This window comes from Canis lupus, chromosome 23, assembly GCF_011100685.1.
Source record: "Canis lupus familiaris isolate Mischka breed German Shepherd chromosome 23, alternate assembly UU_Cfam_GSD_1.0, whole genome shotgun sequence".
Taxonomy (NCBI): Eukaryota; Metazoa; Chordata; class Mammalia; order Carnivora; family Canidae; genus Canis; species Canis lupus.
Genome location: NC_049244.1, coordinates 33,795,156 through 33,815,061, shown reverse-complemented (window position 1 = coordinate 33,815,061; position 19,906 = coordinate 33,795,156). Strand labels below are relative to the sequence as shown.

Genomic DNA, 19,906 nt, shown 5'->3' with positions numbered 1-19,906 from the left:
AAGTAGAGCTGTCAAGAATCCAGTCTTCTCCCTACTTCCATTTCCTACACATTACCTAATGTAGCCATAGCAAAGGAAAGACCACTTGCCTATTTGAAAGTAGGACAACCACTATAGTCATTGAAAAAACAGCTGTTTTCCTTTGTTCCCTCTTCCTTGCTTCAACTCAAGCTCCCTTACCCAACCCAGTCACCTCTAGTTTCTAATGTAAGTGGGTGACAAAACAGGGCTAGGTATTAAGCATTTCACCTTATCATGTACTTTTCACCAATGAAGATTTTTGAATATTGAAGAATTCTTATTAAACATTTGTAGAACACTGGGCATGAACATTTGTATAGGGCCACAGGAGTTCCATCTGAAAGAGGTCATTTCCTCAAGTATTATATTCTTTAGTGATGAAAGTTAACATTTCTCCTACGACAATTACCTTTTGTTATTTACAATAAAGACACAGTTTCATCATGTTTCACATATTTAATATTTGTTTTTTAACATATTAGAGTAGAACAAATGTCTACATCTGCATAATTATATATTATATAGCACTCTGTCAATTATACAACACAAGACATTTATAGGTAAACATTAAAATGGCAGTGTACCTATTAATAACTAAATGTTAACAAGATAATAATCAAGCATTCATTTAATGGGAGAGTCTAGTATTTCCTGATAATCCTGCCTTCTTAAATTCCTCCAATAAAGTTTATAACCAGCAAGGACAAAAACACTAATCATAATAATTACCCCTCCAAAAACATCATAGACACTCGGAAATATGTGTAACACTAGAAGCTGCAAGACCATAGCTACTACAATCTCTAGGTGTTGTACTGTGCTGACCAAAGCTGGATGGAATTTGTCCAAGGCATAGTAAACTCCTAAGAATGCAGCAGTGGAACAGACGCATATGGCAATGAGATAGCTCCAGGTTTCTCCATCTAATGGGATGATGGGTTCTTGAAGAACAAACATAGTAGATATTCCCCAGATTGTCCCAGTCCAACCAAAGGTAAACAGTGCAGTCCACATGCTGATCTTTTCTTTAATAGATCTGTACACTATCATAGAAAGAGCAGTGGTCAGTCCAGCCATCACTGTCATAGTGTACCCAAAGGCTTCTTTCCAGGCATTTAATAAAGAATTGTCTTCATCAACAATGTTGGGGATCATGACAAGACAAACACCTAAGATGCTGCAAACAACTGTAGCCATGTCAACATAAGCCATTTTCTCATCTACAAGTAAAAAAGCCAAAATGGCACTGAAAACTGTGGTTGTAGCTCTCCACATAGTGGTCCCATTGCTGGGAGGAACTATTGAAAATGATGTATAAGCACAGGTGATAGAGATAACATTGCATACACCATAAAAGAAGAGTCGTAATCTGTATCCACTGGGTCCAAAGGGGGCCTCCTGGTAGTAACACACAACTAACACAGATAAGACCTGCAAGACAGAACGGATAAAAATCAACTCTAAAGATGGAACTTTAGAACGATCAGAAACAAGCCTAGTGATAAGAGCTACACATCCATGAGCCAAAGCAGATCCAAACAGCACTATCCACATTTTTCTGGATTGAAAAATATTTTTTTCTGCAAAGCTCTGGAATTGTCCAATATCATTGGTCATTGGGTCTTCTGTTAGTGGAGGTCGAGTGTCCATGGTTCCAAAGAAAGTTCTTCCTTTTCTTTTCATTTCACTCAGCAGGCCTTTCTTTGGATTTTCTTCCATAAAATTTCCATAGTCTTCATTGATTTCTTCATATCCATCATCCCCAGGCTGGGGATAATGAGAAGTATATTTCACCATCACCGTGTTGGGATGTATTTTCACCCGTTTTTTAACTGGATATTTTTTGGAGGGAGAAGTATCCATTTCTTCAGATAATCAATTCTATTTAAGAAAAAAAAAAGAGACAAATGTACATATTCATTCAGTTGAAATTTAGTTTTAATTTCTATTCTAATCACATAGAGGTTGTAATAGTAGTTTTAAAAAAAGGAGTAAGAAGAGATCTAGCAATATGCCTTATCAGATGTAGGAGGCCCAATGAAATTGTCTGCCCCTCATTCAGCTTATTCTTTGTATCTCATTCAGCTCTGTTTCTTATCTTTACACCACCAACAACTCATATTTTTCCATCTTTTCATTCCTATGTTTCTCTACTCATCCAATAAGAAAAACACAGAAAAGTAAATAACTTAGATAAGAACTTTCCTTTTCACTGTGTTCCTTTGTTTATATTATGAATTTTAAATGAAGAAGTCCAAAGTCTGTATAATATCACAATTAGCTTTATTGCACAAAGTATAGTCTTTTAAATATTTATTCTGGACTCTCCGTACAATAATACCAAACCATACATGTTCAGGTATATAGATAGACCAAAATTAGAAAAATTAAGATTTTAACTAAAATTACCCTTTAATTCAGCAATATCACTTGAGATTTTATCCTAAAGATATGATCACTTATGTGTTTAAAAAAGGAAAAAATAATATGTATTTGTATATGCTTATATAACATAAAGGAATTATGGAAAGATACAAAGTAAGGGTGGAATAGGGAACAAGAATGGAAGAAAACATTTGTACTATGTACATTTTTGTATTTTTATTTTTGAATCACGATATTGAAAAAATTAAATTGCAAACTAAAACAAGGTGTTCATCTGCTAAGAAAAAGAGCATACAAAAAAGTGTAGAAAAAATGTATGAATAGAAGGGTTCATTGCAGCTTACCATAATTCCATACAATGGAATACTATGCTATATATATCCATTAAAAATGACGATGCAAATCTTTATTGACACAGAAAGATGTCCATGACATTTTGTTAAGTGAGAAAAAAGCTTTGTTGTATGGATTAAATGAGATGATACATATAAAGAACCTCAGTAAATGTTAACAGAATCCAGCATCCTTTCACCTTTGACCTTTCTTAAAACACTAGGTGTCTTCTACACTGTTATTCTGTCTCCAAAACTTGTATTTGTTCATTCAGTTATCTTTCCTGTGTGTTTTCTTTTTTTCTAAGAACAATTTCCTTTCTTCCCAATGATTCCTCCCATTAAAAAAAAAAAAAAAAGAGTAAACCTTTTTATTTTTTATTTTTTCCTCCTTATGACATACCCCCATCCTTGCCAAAAACTCACCAGTTCTAGGATCTTAAACCATGGTCTACAAATCAAATCCTATTTTGTTCTTTGACACCAGCTGGGTAGCCAACTGTTTCATTCCTCTTTACTCTTTTCTCTGCTAAATGACACCATCTTCAGTTGGAAAAAGCCATTTAAAAAAACACTGCCTGTGCCTCAAGTTCTTCATTTTCCTAGCCTGGACCTCCTACTTGCAGTCCTTCCTGAATATTACTATGAAGCTAATTGATACTCTTTTCTTCCAATTTGTATCAAATTTGACTTCAGCTTCAATAATCCCAGATTAAATAGTCTTGGTCTCCCAAATAGATTTGCCTTCCCTAACCTCCTCATTTATGTTTGCAATACCTTCATTTCTCTAGTTCCCCAAGCTAGAAACCAAGGAATACTCTGAATTGTCTTTTCTGCTGTCACATTTTCATTTGGTCATCAGTCTTACTGTTCTTGTCTTTGGGATATTTCTCAGATTTTTCCTTTCTTATTGTGAATTCCTATATAGAATATTGCAACAGCATCCTAACTAGCCCCAATCCTTCTGCCATAAAGTCTGTCTATATTATTCCAATATATGAATATTATTATTATATAATCATATATATACATAATTATATATGATTATATATTATAATATAATTATAATTAATATATTATTTATAATATAATATATTATTCCTATATAGGAATATATAGATAGATATATTATCTATATTATTATTTAATCTGTTTTCAAAAGATTCAAAACAAAACAAAAACTTCCCTTAAGCTTTCCCAATTTAAGAATTTATAGTGATTTCCTCCTGGCAACCTCACTGAATGTCAGCTCTCGTGCCTGGCTCTCCAGACTTTGCCTCACATCTAGCCCCTTTCAATATTTGGCTCCTTAATATTTGGCTGTGATCAGTCCAGTGCCCTCCCTGACGTCACTCCCCACACGTACATGTCATTTCTCCAAGTCTTTATTCTCACTAGTTTTCTCTACTCCAACTTTCTAAACATTGCTCATCTTTTAAGAAGGGCCAGTCCAAATTTTGCCCTTGAGAAAGAAGCTTTCCCTGGCCACTCTATAGCCTTTTTTTTTTTCTTCTTTGTCTAACATCTGCAGTAGTTCCCCTAATTTTATAATCTAATCATTTTATTATTTAGCTGTCTCAACTCAGTGGGGTTGTACCCAAATTTGCTATGTTAAAATCTCCTTTCTGCTAGTCAGCAAGTGTCTTGCTGACATCTCTGTTAGAATACATAACTTTTCAGGACACCTGGGTGGCTCAGCAGTTGAGCATCTGCCTTGGGCTCAGTCTCCCATTGGGCTCCCTCTGCTTCTCCCTCTGCCCTATGTCTCTGCCTTCTTTCTGTGTCTCTCATGAACAAAAAAATAAAATCTTAAAAAAGAAAAAAAGAACCCATAACTTCTCATGTGCTATCTATTGTTAAAATTTTGTCTTCTATCCATTCAAAGCTTTCCCCTTCCCTATCGCAGGCCAGATTTGTAGCTCTAGGGACATGGATAGAGAGAGGATGTGGTCTGCCATTTTACTCCTCTCATTCCCTCCCTTTGGAATCTGCACAAGGGCAATGCAATCTGCCTCTGGGATCCCTCCTTCATCTCCCTATTTTAGGCTCTAGCTCCTCCAGTGTTTTAGCACAGGGAGAAAGGAAAAGGAAACAGACACGTTTTATAATGGCTGCTGTTGTGTGATAGCTTTTTGATGTATAAACTTGGCTGAGCTGAACGACATTCCCTAGTCATTTAATCAAACACTAATCCAGGTGTTGCTATGGTGGTATTTTGCAGATATGATAAAAGTCCCTAATCAGAGGCACCTGGGTAGCTTAGTTTGTTAAGCCTCCAGCTCTCATTTTCGGCTCAACTCATGATTTCAGAGTCCTGAGATCAAGCCCCATATCTGGCTCTATGCTGGAGGCTGCATAAGACTCTGCTGTTACCTCTGCCTCACACCCCTGCCCCACCACCATTCACATGCAACCTTTCTGTCTCTTAAAAAAAAAAAAAAAAAGGCCCTAATCAGTTGACTTTAAGTTAATCAAAAGGAACTCTATTTTGTATGGACCTGACCTGATTGAGTGAGCCCTTTAAAAGAGGGCATGGGCTTTTCTTGGGATTGGAAATTCCAAACAAGTTGCCCTTGGTGTTCCAGCCTACTCATGATCTTTTCCTTACTACCTGTGGGCAACAAGCTTCTGCCTGTGGTCATGGGGTTCCAACATGCTCTTGAATCTTCTCTTCCTAACTGCCTGCCTTAAAGACTTCAGACTCATTTATTCAGCCCCCACAATTATATTAGCCAATTTCTTGTAATAAATCTCTTACTGGTTCTGGGTCTTAGGTTGAACCCTGACTCTGATAACACTGGAATTAACTCCTTGATTATTGTCTTTGTTTCTCTGTTAACTCTGATAGATCACTGATACTCTCTAGGTTGTACATATCCAAATGTAGGCTATCTTGGGTAAATTTTATAAGGCCTCCCCAATGCATAAATCACTGATGTAAGAGTGCCTTCTGCCCTAGGGCTTATGGCCCACAGATTTTTGCAGCTTGGTCCTCTTGCCTGGTAGACAGCTCTCTTGGGCAGGCACCAATAGTATCCACTTGGCCCCAGGAAACTCACATATCCTTATCACTCCAGTGAGTGTACAAACAATTTGCCACTGCCCCTTCTCTCCAATTGTATTTTTCTTTATTGAAGCAAGCAAAGGGCAAATTAAAATGTGCTGTCTAAACAATTTCCAAATGGAGAATGAGAAGGCACACTCAATTATTGCACATAATGATCTGGTATCCTTCACACTCAGCTATAAGGGAGGACTTGCCCCTCCCTTTTCCCATAAGGAAAAAGTATGACATTTTTCTTTTTTTTTTTTAAAGGTAAATTCTTTTTTTTAAAAAAATATTTATTTATTTATTTATTTATTTATGATAGACACAGATGAGAGAGAGAGAGAGAGAGAGAGAGAGGCAGAGACACAGGCAGAGGGAGAAGCAGGCTCCATGCAGGCACTAAACCGCTGAGCCACCCAGGGATGCCCTGACATTTTTCTTAAACCAAAGACCCATAACAGATAACATGACCCCTGTGAAGAGATTGTATTTTCCAAAGAGAACCACAAATCCAGTATCTCCCATACTACGTGTTTGGGATTTTCTTAAATGTGAATTTGACATTATTAAATAGAGAGGTGGAGTCTATATCCCATACCATTAAAAATAGGTTGGCTTTTGTAACAGTTTTAACCAATAGAGTATGGAAGAAGTGACATTGTGACTTCTGAGGCTGGGTCATAAAAAGTAACGTAGCTATGCCTTCCTAGTTGCAATACTTGTGCTTGGAGCTCTGAGCCAACAGATAAGCAGTCTGACTGCTCTGAGTCCAAGGTATGAGGAAGCTCAAACTAGCCCATGTATAGAAACCATATGGAATGGTCCTGAGACTACATTAAGAGAAAAAAAATGCCTGGGCATACCCCCTCCAGCTGCTCCAGCCCCCTGCTGTTCCAATTGTAGCCACTCATGTGACTTCAAGTTAAGAGACACTGAGTCAGAATCTCCCTGCTGAGTCCTTTCCAAATTCCTGATCTACAGAAACTATGATAGACAATAAAATGATTATTGTTTTAAGCTACTCAGCTTTGGAGTGATTTGGTACCTGCAGTAGATAACTGGAACACCCCACTGACCTCCCCAGTATAGTATAGGAAGGAATAGTGATCTCAGTGAAAGTTAAAAGCCTCTTGTATCTGGCCTTAATTGATGGACTTTTGAAAGTGGAACATTTTGGGGCATCTGGGTGGCTCAAATGGCTAAGTGTTCAACTCTTAATCTCTACTCAGGTCTTGATCTCAGGGTTATGAGTCCAAGTACCACATTGGGTTCCACAATCAGCATAGAGCCTACTTAATAAAAAAGTAGGGAGGGTGAGGGAGAGGAACATTTTACTCTCCATTTTAGGATCATGGATGCTAATTCCAAAGCTTTATTCTACATCCTGTTATGCATATATTAGTGTATTTAATCCTAGTCCAACTGCATACTTTATTTTTAGATTTTATTTATTCATAAGAGACACACAGAGGCAGAGACATAGAGAGAGAAGCAGGGTTCCTGTGGGGAGCCTGATATGGGCCTTGATCCCAGGACCCCAGGATCATGAGCTGAGCCGAAGGCAGACACTCAACCACTAAGCCACCCAGGTGCCCCTCCAACTGCATACTTTAAATTATTTTTTGCACTGTGTAATTTTTGTTTTTTTCTGTCAATGGATTAGTCTATGATAGACATATTCCAGGTATTTCTCAACACTATTAATATTATATTGTGTCCCACTGATCCCAAAACCATGTTATACTAAAGAGATACATAAAAATCTTCTCCAGTCTCTCTAGTTTTCATTTAATTTCAGGTTTCATGAATACAACTTATTAAACAGAACCTGAAATCCTGACTAGTTCCTACATTTTTGCACATTTAAGTCAACATGTATTCATTTCAAAGAATTATGAGGTATCATAAGCCCAGTACCATGCTAGGCTCTATAAATATGAAGATAAAACAGGAGTGGTCTCTGCTCTCATAGAGCTCACAGACTATGGAAGAAACAAGTAAAGTCAAATGTAATATTTTAGGAAGTTAATAATGCAAGCTACATGAAGTTCAAGGAGCTGCTGGAGCACTTACAAAAAACACCTAACCCAAATATGAGGCAGTCTTAGCAAGTTTCCCAGTGAAAAGAATACCTGAATTAACTTTATGCATATGTAACAATTTATCAAGTAAAGAGGAGAAGAAAAAATATTTTCTAGAGATAAGAAATTTAGAAGTCAGGGGTGCCTGGGTGGCTCAGTGGTTGAACATCTGCCTCTGGCTCAGATCGTGATCCTGGGGTCCTCGGATTGAGTCCCACATCAGGCTTCCCACAGGGAGCCTGCTTCTCCCTCTGCCTCTCTCTCTCTCTGTCTCTCTCAAGAGTAAATAAATAAAATATTTAACAACAACAAAAAAAGAAATTTAGAAGTCAGGAATGTTGGTTTTGGATTCTGGCTCTGCCAACTAGAGTAATAATTATATTTATTTTAAGATATAGAGTTTTAGAGGGTAATTATTGGGATCTTTTGATTCAACCCTCTTCAAACTCAATGTCTTTTTAATGATTTCACACTTCTACTATTTTGATATCTCCCATGTAAGACACTGCAGTTCAGTGATCACAACTTTCTACCACCTGTTCAAAGTTATTCGTTCTGACCATGTGCCAACTCTACTCCTTCCTCCCAGAGACAAAGGGTCTGAACTAATCTCATCACTCCAAGCTCCTCTGACAAAGATTTATGTGAGAAAGTGCCCTCCAAGGCAGAGGTGTATGTTTCAGTTGTGTAGAACAACTCAGCTAAGTAGAGAGAATATGAAACAATAGGACCAGAGGACCAGCCTGCCTGGCTACAAATGTATCAACCTGAAATGCTCAACACAAATGGATTAAAAGGATACACAATTTGATGTCTGCTTGAACAATGGGGATAATTCAGTGTGGCAAGCCTGAAACCAATATTTTTATCCAAAAGAGGCAATGTTTCTTAAGTTACATTCTCCATCATAAGGCCCACAGTCAGCTCTCTCCTACGGTTATGAAAATTAACACTGACATCCCTACTGTCTAGGTAGGAATTCTTGGGACAATTCCTTTATGGTACCTAAAGCAAATGTTACTTGACAGTGGGAGTTCTTTAGTTACCAGAATGATCCCTGTAATGGTAACAAGTCCTAGCTATAGGGGCAGCTGGGTGGCTCAGGCTGTTAGGCTTCTGACTTCAGCTTAGGTCATGATCTCAGGGTCCTGGGATTGAGGCCGGTGTCAGGCTCCCCACTTATTAAGGAGTCAGCTGGTCCCTTTCCCTCTGTCCTGCCCCCCTGCTGGTGCTCTCTGCCTGTCTCTCTCAAGTAAATAAATAAAATCTTTTTTTTTTTAATGTCTTAGCTAAAAATCTAGCTACTACAACTTGATTATAACTGTAAGTACTAATGTGATACTTAAAACCTATGAATAAAATTGGCTTTTAAATAAATATTTATAAAGCACTGATAGGTTACTACATTATACCTGAGCAGTCTAGCCCTAAGATACCTTAATACCCCAATTTGCTTGGACAGTGTTGTCCCTGAGTAAAAATGGAAAGATTATACCTAATTGATCACCTAAAAGGGAGGACACAACAACCACCTTTCCAGGATATCATGAGACATCAGGACTGCACAGGTTCTGTGCTATTAAATAATACACCTCCTGAGACCTGTTGAGAGAAGCCACTCTTCCCTCCAAGTTGATGAAAAGGGGCCCATATTCTGAGGCCCCAAAGACTATCAGCATGCACTCTGGAAAACCGTGTGGAGGTTCCTCAAAGAGCTAACAATAGAGCTACCCTACAACCCAGCAATTGCACTACTGGGGATTTATCCCAAAGATACAGATGCAGTGAAACGCCGGGACACCTGTACCCCAATGTTTATAGCAGCAATGTCCACAATAGCCAAACTGTGGAAGGAGCCTCGGTGCCCATCGAAAGATAAAAGGATAAAGAAAATGTGGTCTATGTATACAATGGAATATTACTCTGTCATTAGAAATGATGAATAACCCACCATTTGCTTCAACATGGATGGAACCGGAGGGTATTATGCTGAGTGAAGTAAGTCAATCAGAGAAGGACAAACATTATATGGTTTCATTCATTTGGGGAATATAAAAAATAGTGAAAGGGAACAAAAGGGAAAGGAGAGAAAATGAGTGGGAAATATCAATGAGGGTGACAGAACAGGAGAGACTCCTACTCTGGGACATGAACAAGGTGTAGTGGAAGGGGAGGTGGGCGGGGTGATGGGGTGACTGGGTGACGAGCACTTGATGGGATGAGCACTGGGTGATATGCTATAGGTTGGCAAATAGAACTCCAATTTAAAAAAAAAAAAAGACTATCTGCATGATTCTACCCATCCTTAGGCTGAACCCTGGCTGACATACCCCTTAACACTCCTCTTTGAGTAGGGATTCTTATTTCTTCCCCACTGCAACAATTAAAGATCAGGAAGATAGAGGAAGTATTTAAGTTTGCTTGTACTTCAATACTCTTTGATTAAAAAAAAAAAATACTCTTTGAGCCTGTATCTTTGCATAAAGGTACACTGCTCTAGGGGAAAAAGAACGTGCTTCTGAGCTCCCACCTCTCAAACCAGAAAATTCTTAAGTAAACTAATAGAGCTTGAAAGACGAGAACATTTATAATAAGGGAGAAAAAAACAGAGTAGAAAGTAAAGGACATGCCCTTTCTTAAATCAGGCATACTTAGGAAGTGAAGAATTTATCATGAGGAGTTGAATGTTTGTCTTTCTTAGAAGGTGAGATAATCAGAATGTTGCATGTGGGTGGTAAATAATCAAAATGAACCAAGTTAATAATCAAATCATGAATCTGAACAGTTTATGAAGATGTAAAGTAGGGGCTATAAGTAACGTTAATGGTACAAAAGTTCAATCAAATACTCAGATTATATAGGAACTCCTCATAGGCAAATTCAACAGAAGAATAAATAATAAAAGAAGAGACATGCAGCCTAGTAGTCTCCTATGGTAAGCCAATTGAATATTACCTCTATAAAAATATAAAATTAAATTTCAAGGCAAATTCTAGACAGAATCATTCTAAGTCAGATGTATTACTTAGGACATATATACCACATGTAACGGTAGAACTTTCAATAAAAATACCACTCATACTGCATCAGATTATTGCTTGACAAACAACAGTCCACCACATCTCTCTTAGGAAAAAAAATAATAAGGCAAATAATTATGTCCCCTTTTGTAACATTTAGATTAAAGCATCTTTGCAATAAGCTATCAGAGAGAGACTAGGAAGACAAAGAAGACCTTGATTTAGCCAGACATCATGACAATATTTTCAGCAGTCTAACAGAAACAATCAAATAGGATAAAAAAGCAAGAATGGGAAATCAAATAGAATAAAGAAAGGCAAAATGAATGGCTCTAAAATTCAGTGAAAACAGAAGGGAAGATGGAAGTTTCAATAGCCAGACATATATTTTTTTAAGATTTTATTTATTTATTCATGAAAGACACACAGAGAAAGGCAGAGACACAGGCAGAGGGAGAAGCAGGCTCTATGCAGGGAGCCTGATGCAGGACTCGATCCCGGGTCTCCAGGATCACGCCCTGGGCCGAAGGCAGGCGCCAATCCGCTGAGCCACCAGGGATCCCCAATAGCCAGACATATTGATATTTACATCTCACAGATAATGTGCTAAGCACTAAACATGGCTCAACCCAGCTTTGAGAGGAAGTGAAACCTTAGGAAGTTTAGCAGTAGGGGAGCATTGGGGAGGGGTGGAGCATTAAAAATTTGGAGAAAACTAATGGCCTCCCTCACTTTAAATCAAAAGATAAAAGGAGGTAAAAGAAGGTACTCGAGGAAACTAATTTGGTAGACATTACTGAACACATTCTATGTGAAGGGCACCAGGTAGGAGATGTAGAGCCAGGTCAGTAGGTTCTTTTTTTTTTTTTTTTTTTTTCATTTTTATTTATTATTTATTTATGATAGTCACAGAGAGAGAGGCAGGCTCCATGCAGGGAGCCCGACGTGGGATTCGATCCCGGGTCTCCAGGATCGCGCCCTGGGCCAAAGGCAGGCGCCAAACCGCTGTGCCACCCAGGGATCCCAGGTCAGTAGGTTCTATTGTTGAATTTGTCCCAGGGGGTTGTCTAGAACTTTGTCACACAGCACCCAAAATGAGTCTCTCCTCCTTACTTTTCTCTCTTTTCCTCTTCACAATCCCCTCCCTCTTTCCCTACCTTAGCTTCTTAACTTTACTCCTATCCCCCACAGGAGCCCTGTCTGACATTCTAGCCCAGGAGTAGCTACCACTTAATTCATGTAAATGATCTCATGAAAAATACTTATTTTGTTGCCTTAAATGAAGCATCATCACTCCCAGAATCACATTCTGCCCTCAGAATAGACAAGACTATTTTCACTTTCCTGAAATCATAAGTTCTCTGACAGATAATAGGGGTGATGATGACAAAATATCTGTATGGAAAGGAGGAGAAAAATCTCGAGACACCTGGGTGGCTCAGCGGTTGAGTGCCTGCCTTCGGCCCAGGGCATGATCCTGGAATCCCAGGATCGAGTCCCACATCGGGCTTCCTGCATGGAGCCTGCTTCTCTCTCTGCTTCGCGCGCTCTCTCTCTCTCTCTCTCTCTCATATGAATAAATAAAATCTTTTTTTTTTTAATTTTTTTTTTTTTAAATTTTTTTTTTTTTTTTTTTTTTTATTTGTGATAGTCACACACACAGAGAGAGAGAATGAGGCAGAGACACAGGCAGAGGGAGAAGCAGGCTCCATGCACCGGGAGCCTGACGTGGGACTCGATCCCGGGTCTCCAGGATCGCGCCCTGGGCCAAAGGCAGGCGCCAAACCGCTGCGCCACCCAGGGATCCCTTTTTTTTAATTTTTATTTATTTATGATAGTCACAGAGAGAGAGAGGCAGAGACACAGGCAGAGGGAGAAGCAGGCTCCATGCACCGGGAGCCCGACGTGGGATTCGATCCTGGATCTCCAGGTTCGCGCCCTGGGCCAAAGGCAGGCGCTAAACCGCTGCGCCACCCAGGGATCCCTAAAATCTTTTTTTAAAAAAAATCTCAATCGCATGACCACTCCGGCCACTGAGAATCTCACCCTAAAACCTGGCTTCCTGTCATCCAAGCTAATTGTACATATTTTCACTCCTCTGGGCCTTTTCCCTGTGCCACTTGATACTCAGCTTCTGCCTCTTCTTGTCATTTTACTCTCTTTGTGTGTGACAATACTAGGTTTTAAAAAGTAGTGGCTCCTGGGGTGCCTGGGTGGCTCAGTCAGTTAAGCATCCAACTCTTGATTTCAGTTCAGGCTCAAGTCATGATCTCAGGGTTGTGAGATGAGCCCTGCATTGTGCTCTATACTGGGTACAGAGCCTGCTTGGGATTCTCTCTCTCCCTCTGCCCCTCTCCTTGTCTCTTTATCTCCCCCTGCTGCCCGCGTGTGCCCATCCACCCCGTCTCTTAAAAAAAAAAAAAAAAAAAAAAAAAGTAGTGGTTCCTCCAGCATGTTTGGTGGGCAAGGATTGGGAGTAGGGGAGGACAACTAATGTGCCCCAAGAGATGAATGAATAAAGAAAATGTAGTACATTCATACAAATATTATTCAGCCATAAAAAGGAATGAAGTTCTAATATATACTGTAATCCGAACATATCTTAAAGAAAGTATGCTAATTAAGCCAGACACAAAAAGATAGCTATTGTATAATCCACTTAAGTGAGTATTTAGAATAGGCAAGTTCATAAAAAGAGGAAATAGATTAGAAGTTACCAGGTGCTGGGAGGAGGGGAAATGGGGAATTATTTCTGTTTGGGGTAAGGAAAATGGAAATCATAGTGATGTCATACAACACTGTGAATGTAATTAATGACATTGAATTATACACTTAAACAAGGCAAATATGGTAATTTTTGTGTTATGCATATTTTACCACAAATCTTAAGTTTTAGAAAAAGCACCCCAAGCACTAGCATTTTTTAAAACCTCCCTAGTAGGGATGCCTGGGTGGCTCAGTGGTTGAGCATCTGTCTTTAGCTCAGGGTGTGATCCCAGGTCCAGGGATCGAGTCCCACATTGAGCTCCCTGCAGGGAGTCTGCTTTTTCCCTCTGTCTATGTCTCTGCCTCTCTCTCTGTGTGTCTCTCGTGAATAAATAAATAAAATCTCTAAAATAAGTAAAACCTCTCTAGTAATCCTAATGTGTAATTTTCATGTACAAGAACCACCTGATGGATTATATAAGGGCCTTTCTGGCTTCACGATTTAATGAATCCATGCACTGCTGCATGACTAAAGAAGAGAGAGAAGCATAGGGTTGGACATTTAAAACAAAATAAAATGGATACTGAAGCCAGACTGCCTGGATTTGAATCTTAGCTACAGAACTTAATAAATATGTGACCTTGGGCAGCTTATGTAACTTCTTCACTTATTTCCTCTTCTGAAAATTGCAATAATGATATTATTACCTGGTAGGGTAGAATGAGAATATTAAATCAGTTAATATGGGAGAGCCTGGGTGGCTCAGTCGGTTGGGTGTCTGACTCTTGGTTTCAGCTTGGGTCATGATCTAGAGTCATAGGATCAAGCCCTGCATCAGGCTTTGCACTCAGGACAGAGTCTGCTTGAGATTCTTTGCCTCTCCTCTCTCCATCTGCCCCTGCTCCTGCTCACATGCACGCGCTCGCTCTCTCTTTCTCTCTCTCTCTCTCCCTCAAATAAGTAAGTAAGTAAATAAATAAATCTGTTAGTACACACAAAACACTTAGTATCTGGCACCTATCAACTGCTCAATACATGCTAGGGTTTTTTCACATTATTCTATTTGCCCAGAATGACCTAGTCCTCCCTCTTTTTTTCTCCTTCAATAAGGCTGTCTTGCCTTGTTATCATTGTGTGTTCATTGGAGTAGCTCTTTTAATTTCCTTCAAGAACTTTTCCTCTACATTCTCCACTCTGCTAACTTTTTGGCACAGGGGGCCTAGCTTACAGTCTACTTTGGCTTTCAACATCCCTTCCTCATTAAGCTTAATCACTCACAGCCTTTAAGTAAAAGACATGTGACTCTTCCTTTCACATGAACACTTACAGGCCATTGTAGGGTCATTAGTTAACCTAATTTTAATGTTGTATCTCGGGGAATAGGGAGGCCTGAGGAGAAAAAGATGGGGGGAACAACTAGTAAATGGAGCAGTCAGAAGCCAAACGACATTTACTGATTACATTTGCCATCTTATGTGGACACAGTTTATAGAACCCCGAGACAGTTGCAATAGTAACATCAAAGATCACTGATCGCAGATCACCATAACAAATATATCCATAATGAAAATGAGATATTGTGAAAATCACCAAAATGTGACACAGACATGAAGTGAGCAAATATTGTATGGAAAATGACACCAATAGACACAGGGTTGCTGCAAACCTCAATTTATAAAAAACAAAAAACACTATCTGTGAAGCATACTAAAGCAATGTGCAATAAGTGAGGTATACATATATAGAGTTTTTTTTAAAGAAATTAATTCACGTGATTTTGGTGCCTGACAAGACCAATATCTTCAGGGTAGGCCAGCAGGCTGAAAACCCCGGGGAAGATTGTTTGCAGTTCAAGTTCAAATAGTCTGAATTCCCTTCTTCTCAGCAGATAGTACTCTTTTCTATTAAGGCCTTCAACTGATTGGATGAGACCCACCCACACTGTGGAAAGCAATCTTTCCAATTTCTCAATTCCAGGAATTTAAACATAAATCTCCTCCAAAGACCCCTTCGCAGAAACATGTAAAATTGTCTTTGACCAGACAAGCTGACACATAAAATTAATTACCACAGCCTCATCCTCTGCATGTCTTCCACATGCACAAAAATTCTGGCTATTTCAAACTATAAGAAACTCCTTCAAAATGTCATGCTGTTTCATGCCTCTGGGTTTTTACATATGCTATTCCTTCTTTGTGGGATACTCTTTTCTGCTTTTCACCTCGTAAATTCCTTCTCATTCTTCAAGGCTCAAATTAAATATCACCTTCTCTGGAAAATTTCCCAAGGCCTTCCTCTTACCTCCATCTAATTTAGATGCCCACCCTCATTCTTTGATTATACCTTCAATCATAGAATTTGCTTTGAGCTACAACTATGTTTTTATCTTTCTCTTCCACTGGACCTGTGAGAGTTTTAACCCCACAGGTTGTAAATTAGGTATTACTGGGATGCCTGGGTGGCTCAGTGGTTGAGTGTCTGCCTTCAGCTCAGTCATGATCTTGAGGTCCTAAGATCAAGTCCTACATCGGGCTCCCCGTGGGGAGCCTGCTTCTCCCTCTGACTATGTCTCTGCCTCTCTCTCTCTCTGTGTGTGTGTTTGAATAAATAAATAAAATCTTAAAAAAAATAAAACTAGGTATTATTAATTTTTATATTTTCAGCACCTATTGCAGTGCTTGGCATGAGATAGGTGTTTAGTAAGTATTTGTTGAATTGGACTATTTATATAAAGGAACTTAAAGGGCTCAAGGAACTCAAGTAAGGAAACTTTTCCACTAAAAAAGTTTAATTCCTTAATAATATTTCGGGAATAATAAAACATTATAGTGTACAGGTTGGCTATTAAGATAATTTGTATATTTAGCATCTCTACCTCTGGCTCTATTTCTGCTGATAGGTCTCCCATATTTCTTTTAATATTGAATTTCTCAGGTATAACTGGAGGTATTCCTTAAGTAATGTGTATCCCCTTTTCTTAATTAAACCATTGTCAATCAAACAGGAAAGGTATTGGAGATACATGTCTCTCAGCATTTCCAGACTGAACTTAGTTGCTATGTCCCTGCTTCCCAATACACACCTCACAGCTTAGCCAAGTCAGGTGAATCCCACCACCACAAAGTCACAGCAGTCCCTCATCAAGCTTCCCTGGGCCTGCTCAGAACAAGCTTCTGACTCAGGAGCTATTTACCACCATCAGATCACTACATTAAAAAAATAATATTTTTGTTTATTCCTAGTACAAAAACAACATAATTTTATTATAGAAAATTCAGAAATGTGGAAAAGCAAAGAAGTAAAGTAAAAACCATTCATAATCCTACCACCCAGAGATAACTACTGATACTTCCAAGTCTTTTCCTATTTGTGAATAGTTTTTGCCAAAAATGTCATCAAACACCATATCCATTTCTAACTTCCCTGTTCTATTTATCAATACATTGTAAATATTTTTCCATGTCACTAAATATTCTATGACATCATTTTTAATGGCTTTGAACACAATAAGTCACTCATTAGCTTTCTGAGAGCTAAAAGGCAAATGGGATGACCAGCTGTCATTGATCCTTTGTGCAGAGATAGATCCATAACCACCATGGGAAAAGCCACATATGTGAAGATGAACAAATTTAAAATCTTGAACTTTTCCCACTGAATATAAATGAAGAAATGGGTTTTGGTGGCCAGGGAAAAATTGTAAAACAAAACAAAACAAATAGATAAATCAAAACTATTCATGTTTGTTTCTTTGTTCTTCATTCAGAACATCATCTATGGAAAGAAAGCGGAGACTAAGAGTAAAATCAAGTGTGTCTTCATTCATATTTTGTATTAGGATCAATACACTGTTTAGTTTTGAAAGGATCTGAAGCAACCACTCAATTAGAGTTAAAGAAAAAATGAGTCCACAGGAAATATCAGGCACAGATGCTTCTGTGCATCTGGGACATACTCTTTTGGATTGTTTGTCTCTGAATATAGCTCTAGATTCTCTAATTATAATGATAGCTATTTTATTTAGCTCCATCTCTGTGCCAGGCATGTACTAAGAATTTTGTTTTCTCACTTAAAGGTATAAAACAACTCTGTGTGAAGTAGGTATTATAATCTCCATTTTACATTGTAAAATGAGGAAATACGTTCTGAGAGTTTGGGTAACTTGCCAGTTAGTGAGTGACATAACCAGTTAATGGCATAGACAAAATGCAGATCCAGATCTGCCTTCCTAAGCCCTTTCTTCTATACTATACTGCAAAGTAACCATCTATGGTAGGCAGAATAATGCCCCCCACCCCCCGACACTCCTACCAAAATATCCACATCCTAATTCCGGGAAGTTGTCAATACATTACCTTATAGGACAAAGGGGAATTAAGGTTGCAAATGTAATTAAGCTTCTAATCAACTGACCTTAAAATAGGGAGACTTTCCTGGATTATCTGATTGGGCCTAATGTAATCATAAGTGATTAAAAGTGGAAGACAGAGACAGAAGTCAGAGATGTGACAACAGAAGCAAGGTCAGAGTGATGCAATGTGAGGACTCAGCCTGCTGTTGCTAGTATTGAAAACAGAAGGGGATCATAAACCCAGGAATATGGACAGCCTCGAAAGGCAAGGAAATAGATCTTCCCTAGAGCTTGCAGAAACAAATATACCCTGCCAACACCATATGATATCTGTGGTGGACATCTGACTTACAAAACTGTAATATAATATTCCTCTTGTTTTAAACCATCAAGTTTGTGGTAATTTGTTATAGCAGCAAAAAGAAAACTCATACACCCTCATTCTGTGAATGTCTAAAGATCAAATTTCTTAGAAGACCCACATAGTACAAAAATGGACAAAATACCTGCATGTAAAACCATGAATTTTCCTAGAAAATAATTTTTGCTCTTCTTAAGATCTAGAAAAATGTTGGATAAGACTACAAAGTTCTAGGTCAAGTGACATGGACAAGGTTATTTTGGCCTAAGATAGAAACTACTTGCGGGCTTGCTTGCCCTCTGAAATACCACTTGAAATGTCTGCTTTTAAGAACCACATGCTCATGAATCATCTAGAAAAAAACTGAATTATAAAACATCTCTTAATGGCTGAGCTAACTGAGCTAACTGCCCTGCTAGATATAGTTATTAGATATTGAATCAGAACTTTGGTTGGATGTCGTCAAATAGGATTTTGGATTAATAACCAATATTGGGCAATAAATTTAACCAATTCTGGAGGCAGCAGATCTGAATTTGAATTTTGCCTCCATCATCTTCTACCTGTGCATACATTACCTAGGCTTTCTAAACATTACTTTCTCCATCTGCAAGATCAGCTGATATCACCAACTTAAGAGGTTATTAATAAGGACTTAATGAAAATATAGATCAAAAGTACGTAGCAGGTGCTCAGTAAATACTAGCTTGCTTGCTTCCTATTGGTCAAATACCATGGAGACTTTGACATTAGCGTAGACTTGTTTTCCTCTCTGCTGTTTTTTTTTAATATTTTATTTATTTATTCATGAGAGATACACAGAGAGAGTCAGAGACATAGAGGGAGAAGCAGGCTCCTCGCAGGGAGCCCGATGTGGGACTAGATCCCCAGACCTGGGATCATGCCCTGAGCCGAAGGCAGACACTCAACCACTGAGCCACCCAGGTGTCCCCTCTCTGCTGTTTCTATAGCAAGAAAATTATTATATACAGCTTATGAATTGCTAGATTAGGAATTTTTTAAAGCATAAAAAAATCATGCATTCAAGGACGTATGCCTGGAAGCCCAACTTGAAATCTGTTCCTCCAGCCCTTCTAATGATTTTAGAAACTTCTGATTTCTTGTATTATATCTCTTTCTGATTCAAAGACGTAGAATGATTTTTTGGTATCTATAATTAAGCCTTGTCTGATATAACTACATTAGTGTACTATGTAATGTTTAAAATTGAATCCCATCATTCAAGAAAACTTTCCTGCTTTTCACAATATTATTTTAATACAGATGCTAATAAAGAATTATTGTTTTGAAATTTATGGAAAAGTATTCACACAATGCTGGTGTAATGAATCAAAAACTGAAGATAATCCCTTGAATTGCTATTAATTCTTTTCTTGATGGGATAGGACAGTATATAACAGTAATTCATAGCAGACAGTTTGCCTATATTTTGTTCCTCGTGTAGTTGTTGTTTGGGGAAAATAGCCTACAATTTATCAAGAAAGCTAGAGTAGATTTTTTTTAAAGAATCAACCAGAATTGGTTGGCAGTCTAGGGTAATAATATCTTAAGATTTCTTTAAAGATGAGTAGACAACAC

At 38.4% G+C, this 19,906-nt stretch overlaps 1 protein-coding gene and 1 long non-coding RNA gene across 11 annotated transcripts in view; one reads left to right on the top strand and one right to left on the bottom strand.

Annotated features, from left to right (window-relative positions):
- LOC100686256 overlaps positions 1 to 19,906 on the top strand; it is a 115,137-nt gene that overhangs the window by 4,678 nt on the left and 90,553 nt on the right. The gene's annotated exons all lie outside the window — the stretch shown is intronic.
- The window catches only part of SLC35G2 (solute carrier family 35 member G2), a 41,418-nt gene continuing 21,974 nt past the window's right edge, over positions 463 to 19,906 (bottom strand). For all 3 annotated transcript variants that reach the window (XM_038570967.1, XM_038570968.1, XM_038570969.1), the window contains exon 2: positions 463 to 1,902. In XM_038570967.1, coding sequence (XP_038426895.1) covers positions 646 to 1,884 — 1,239 coding nt within the window. In that variant the 5' untranslated portion in view covers positions 1,885 to 1,902 and the 3' untranslated portion in view covers positions 463 to 645. The remainder of the gene's footprint in view (positions 1,903 to 19,906) is intronic.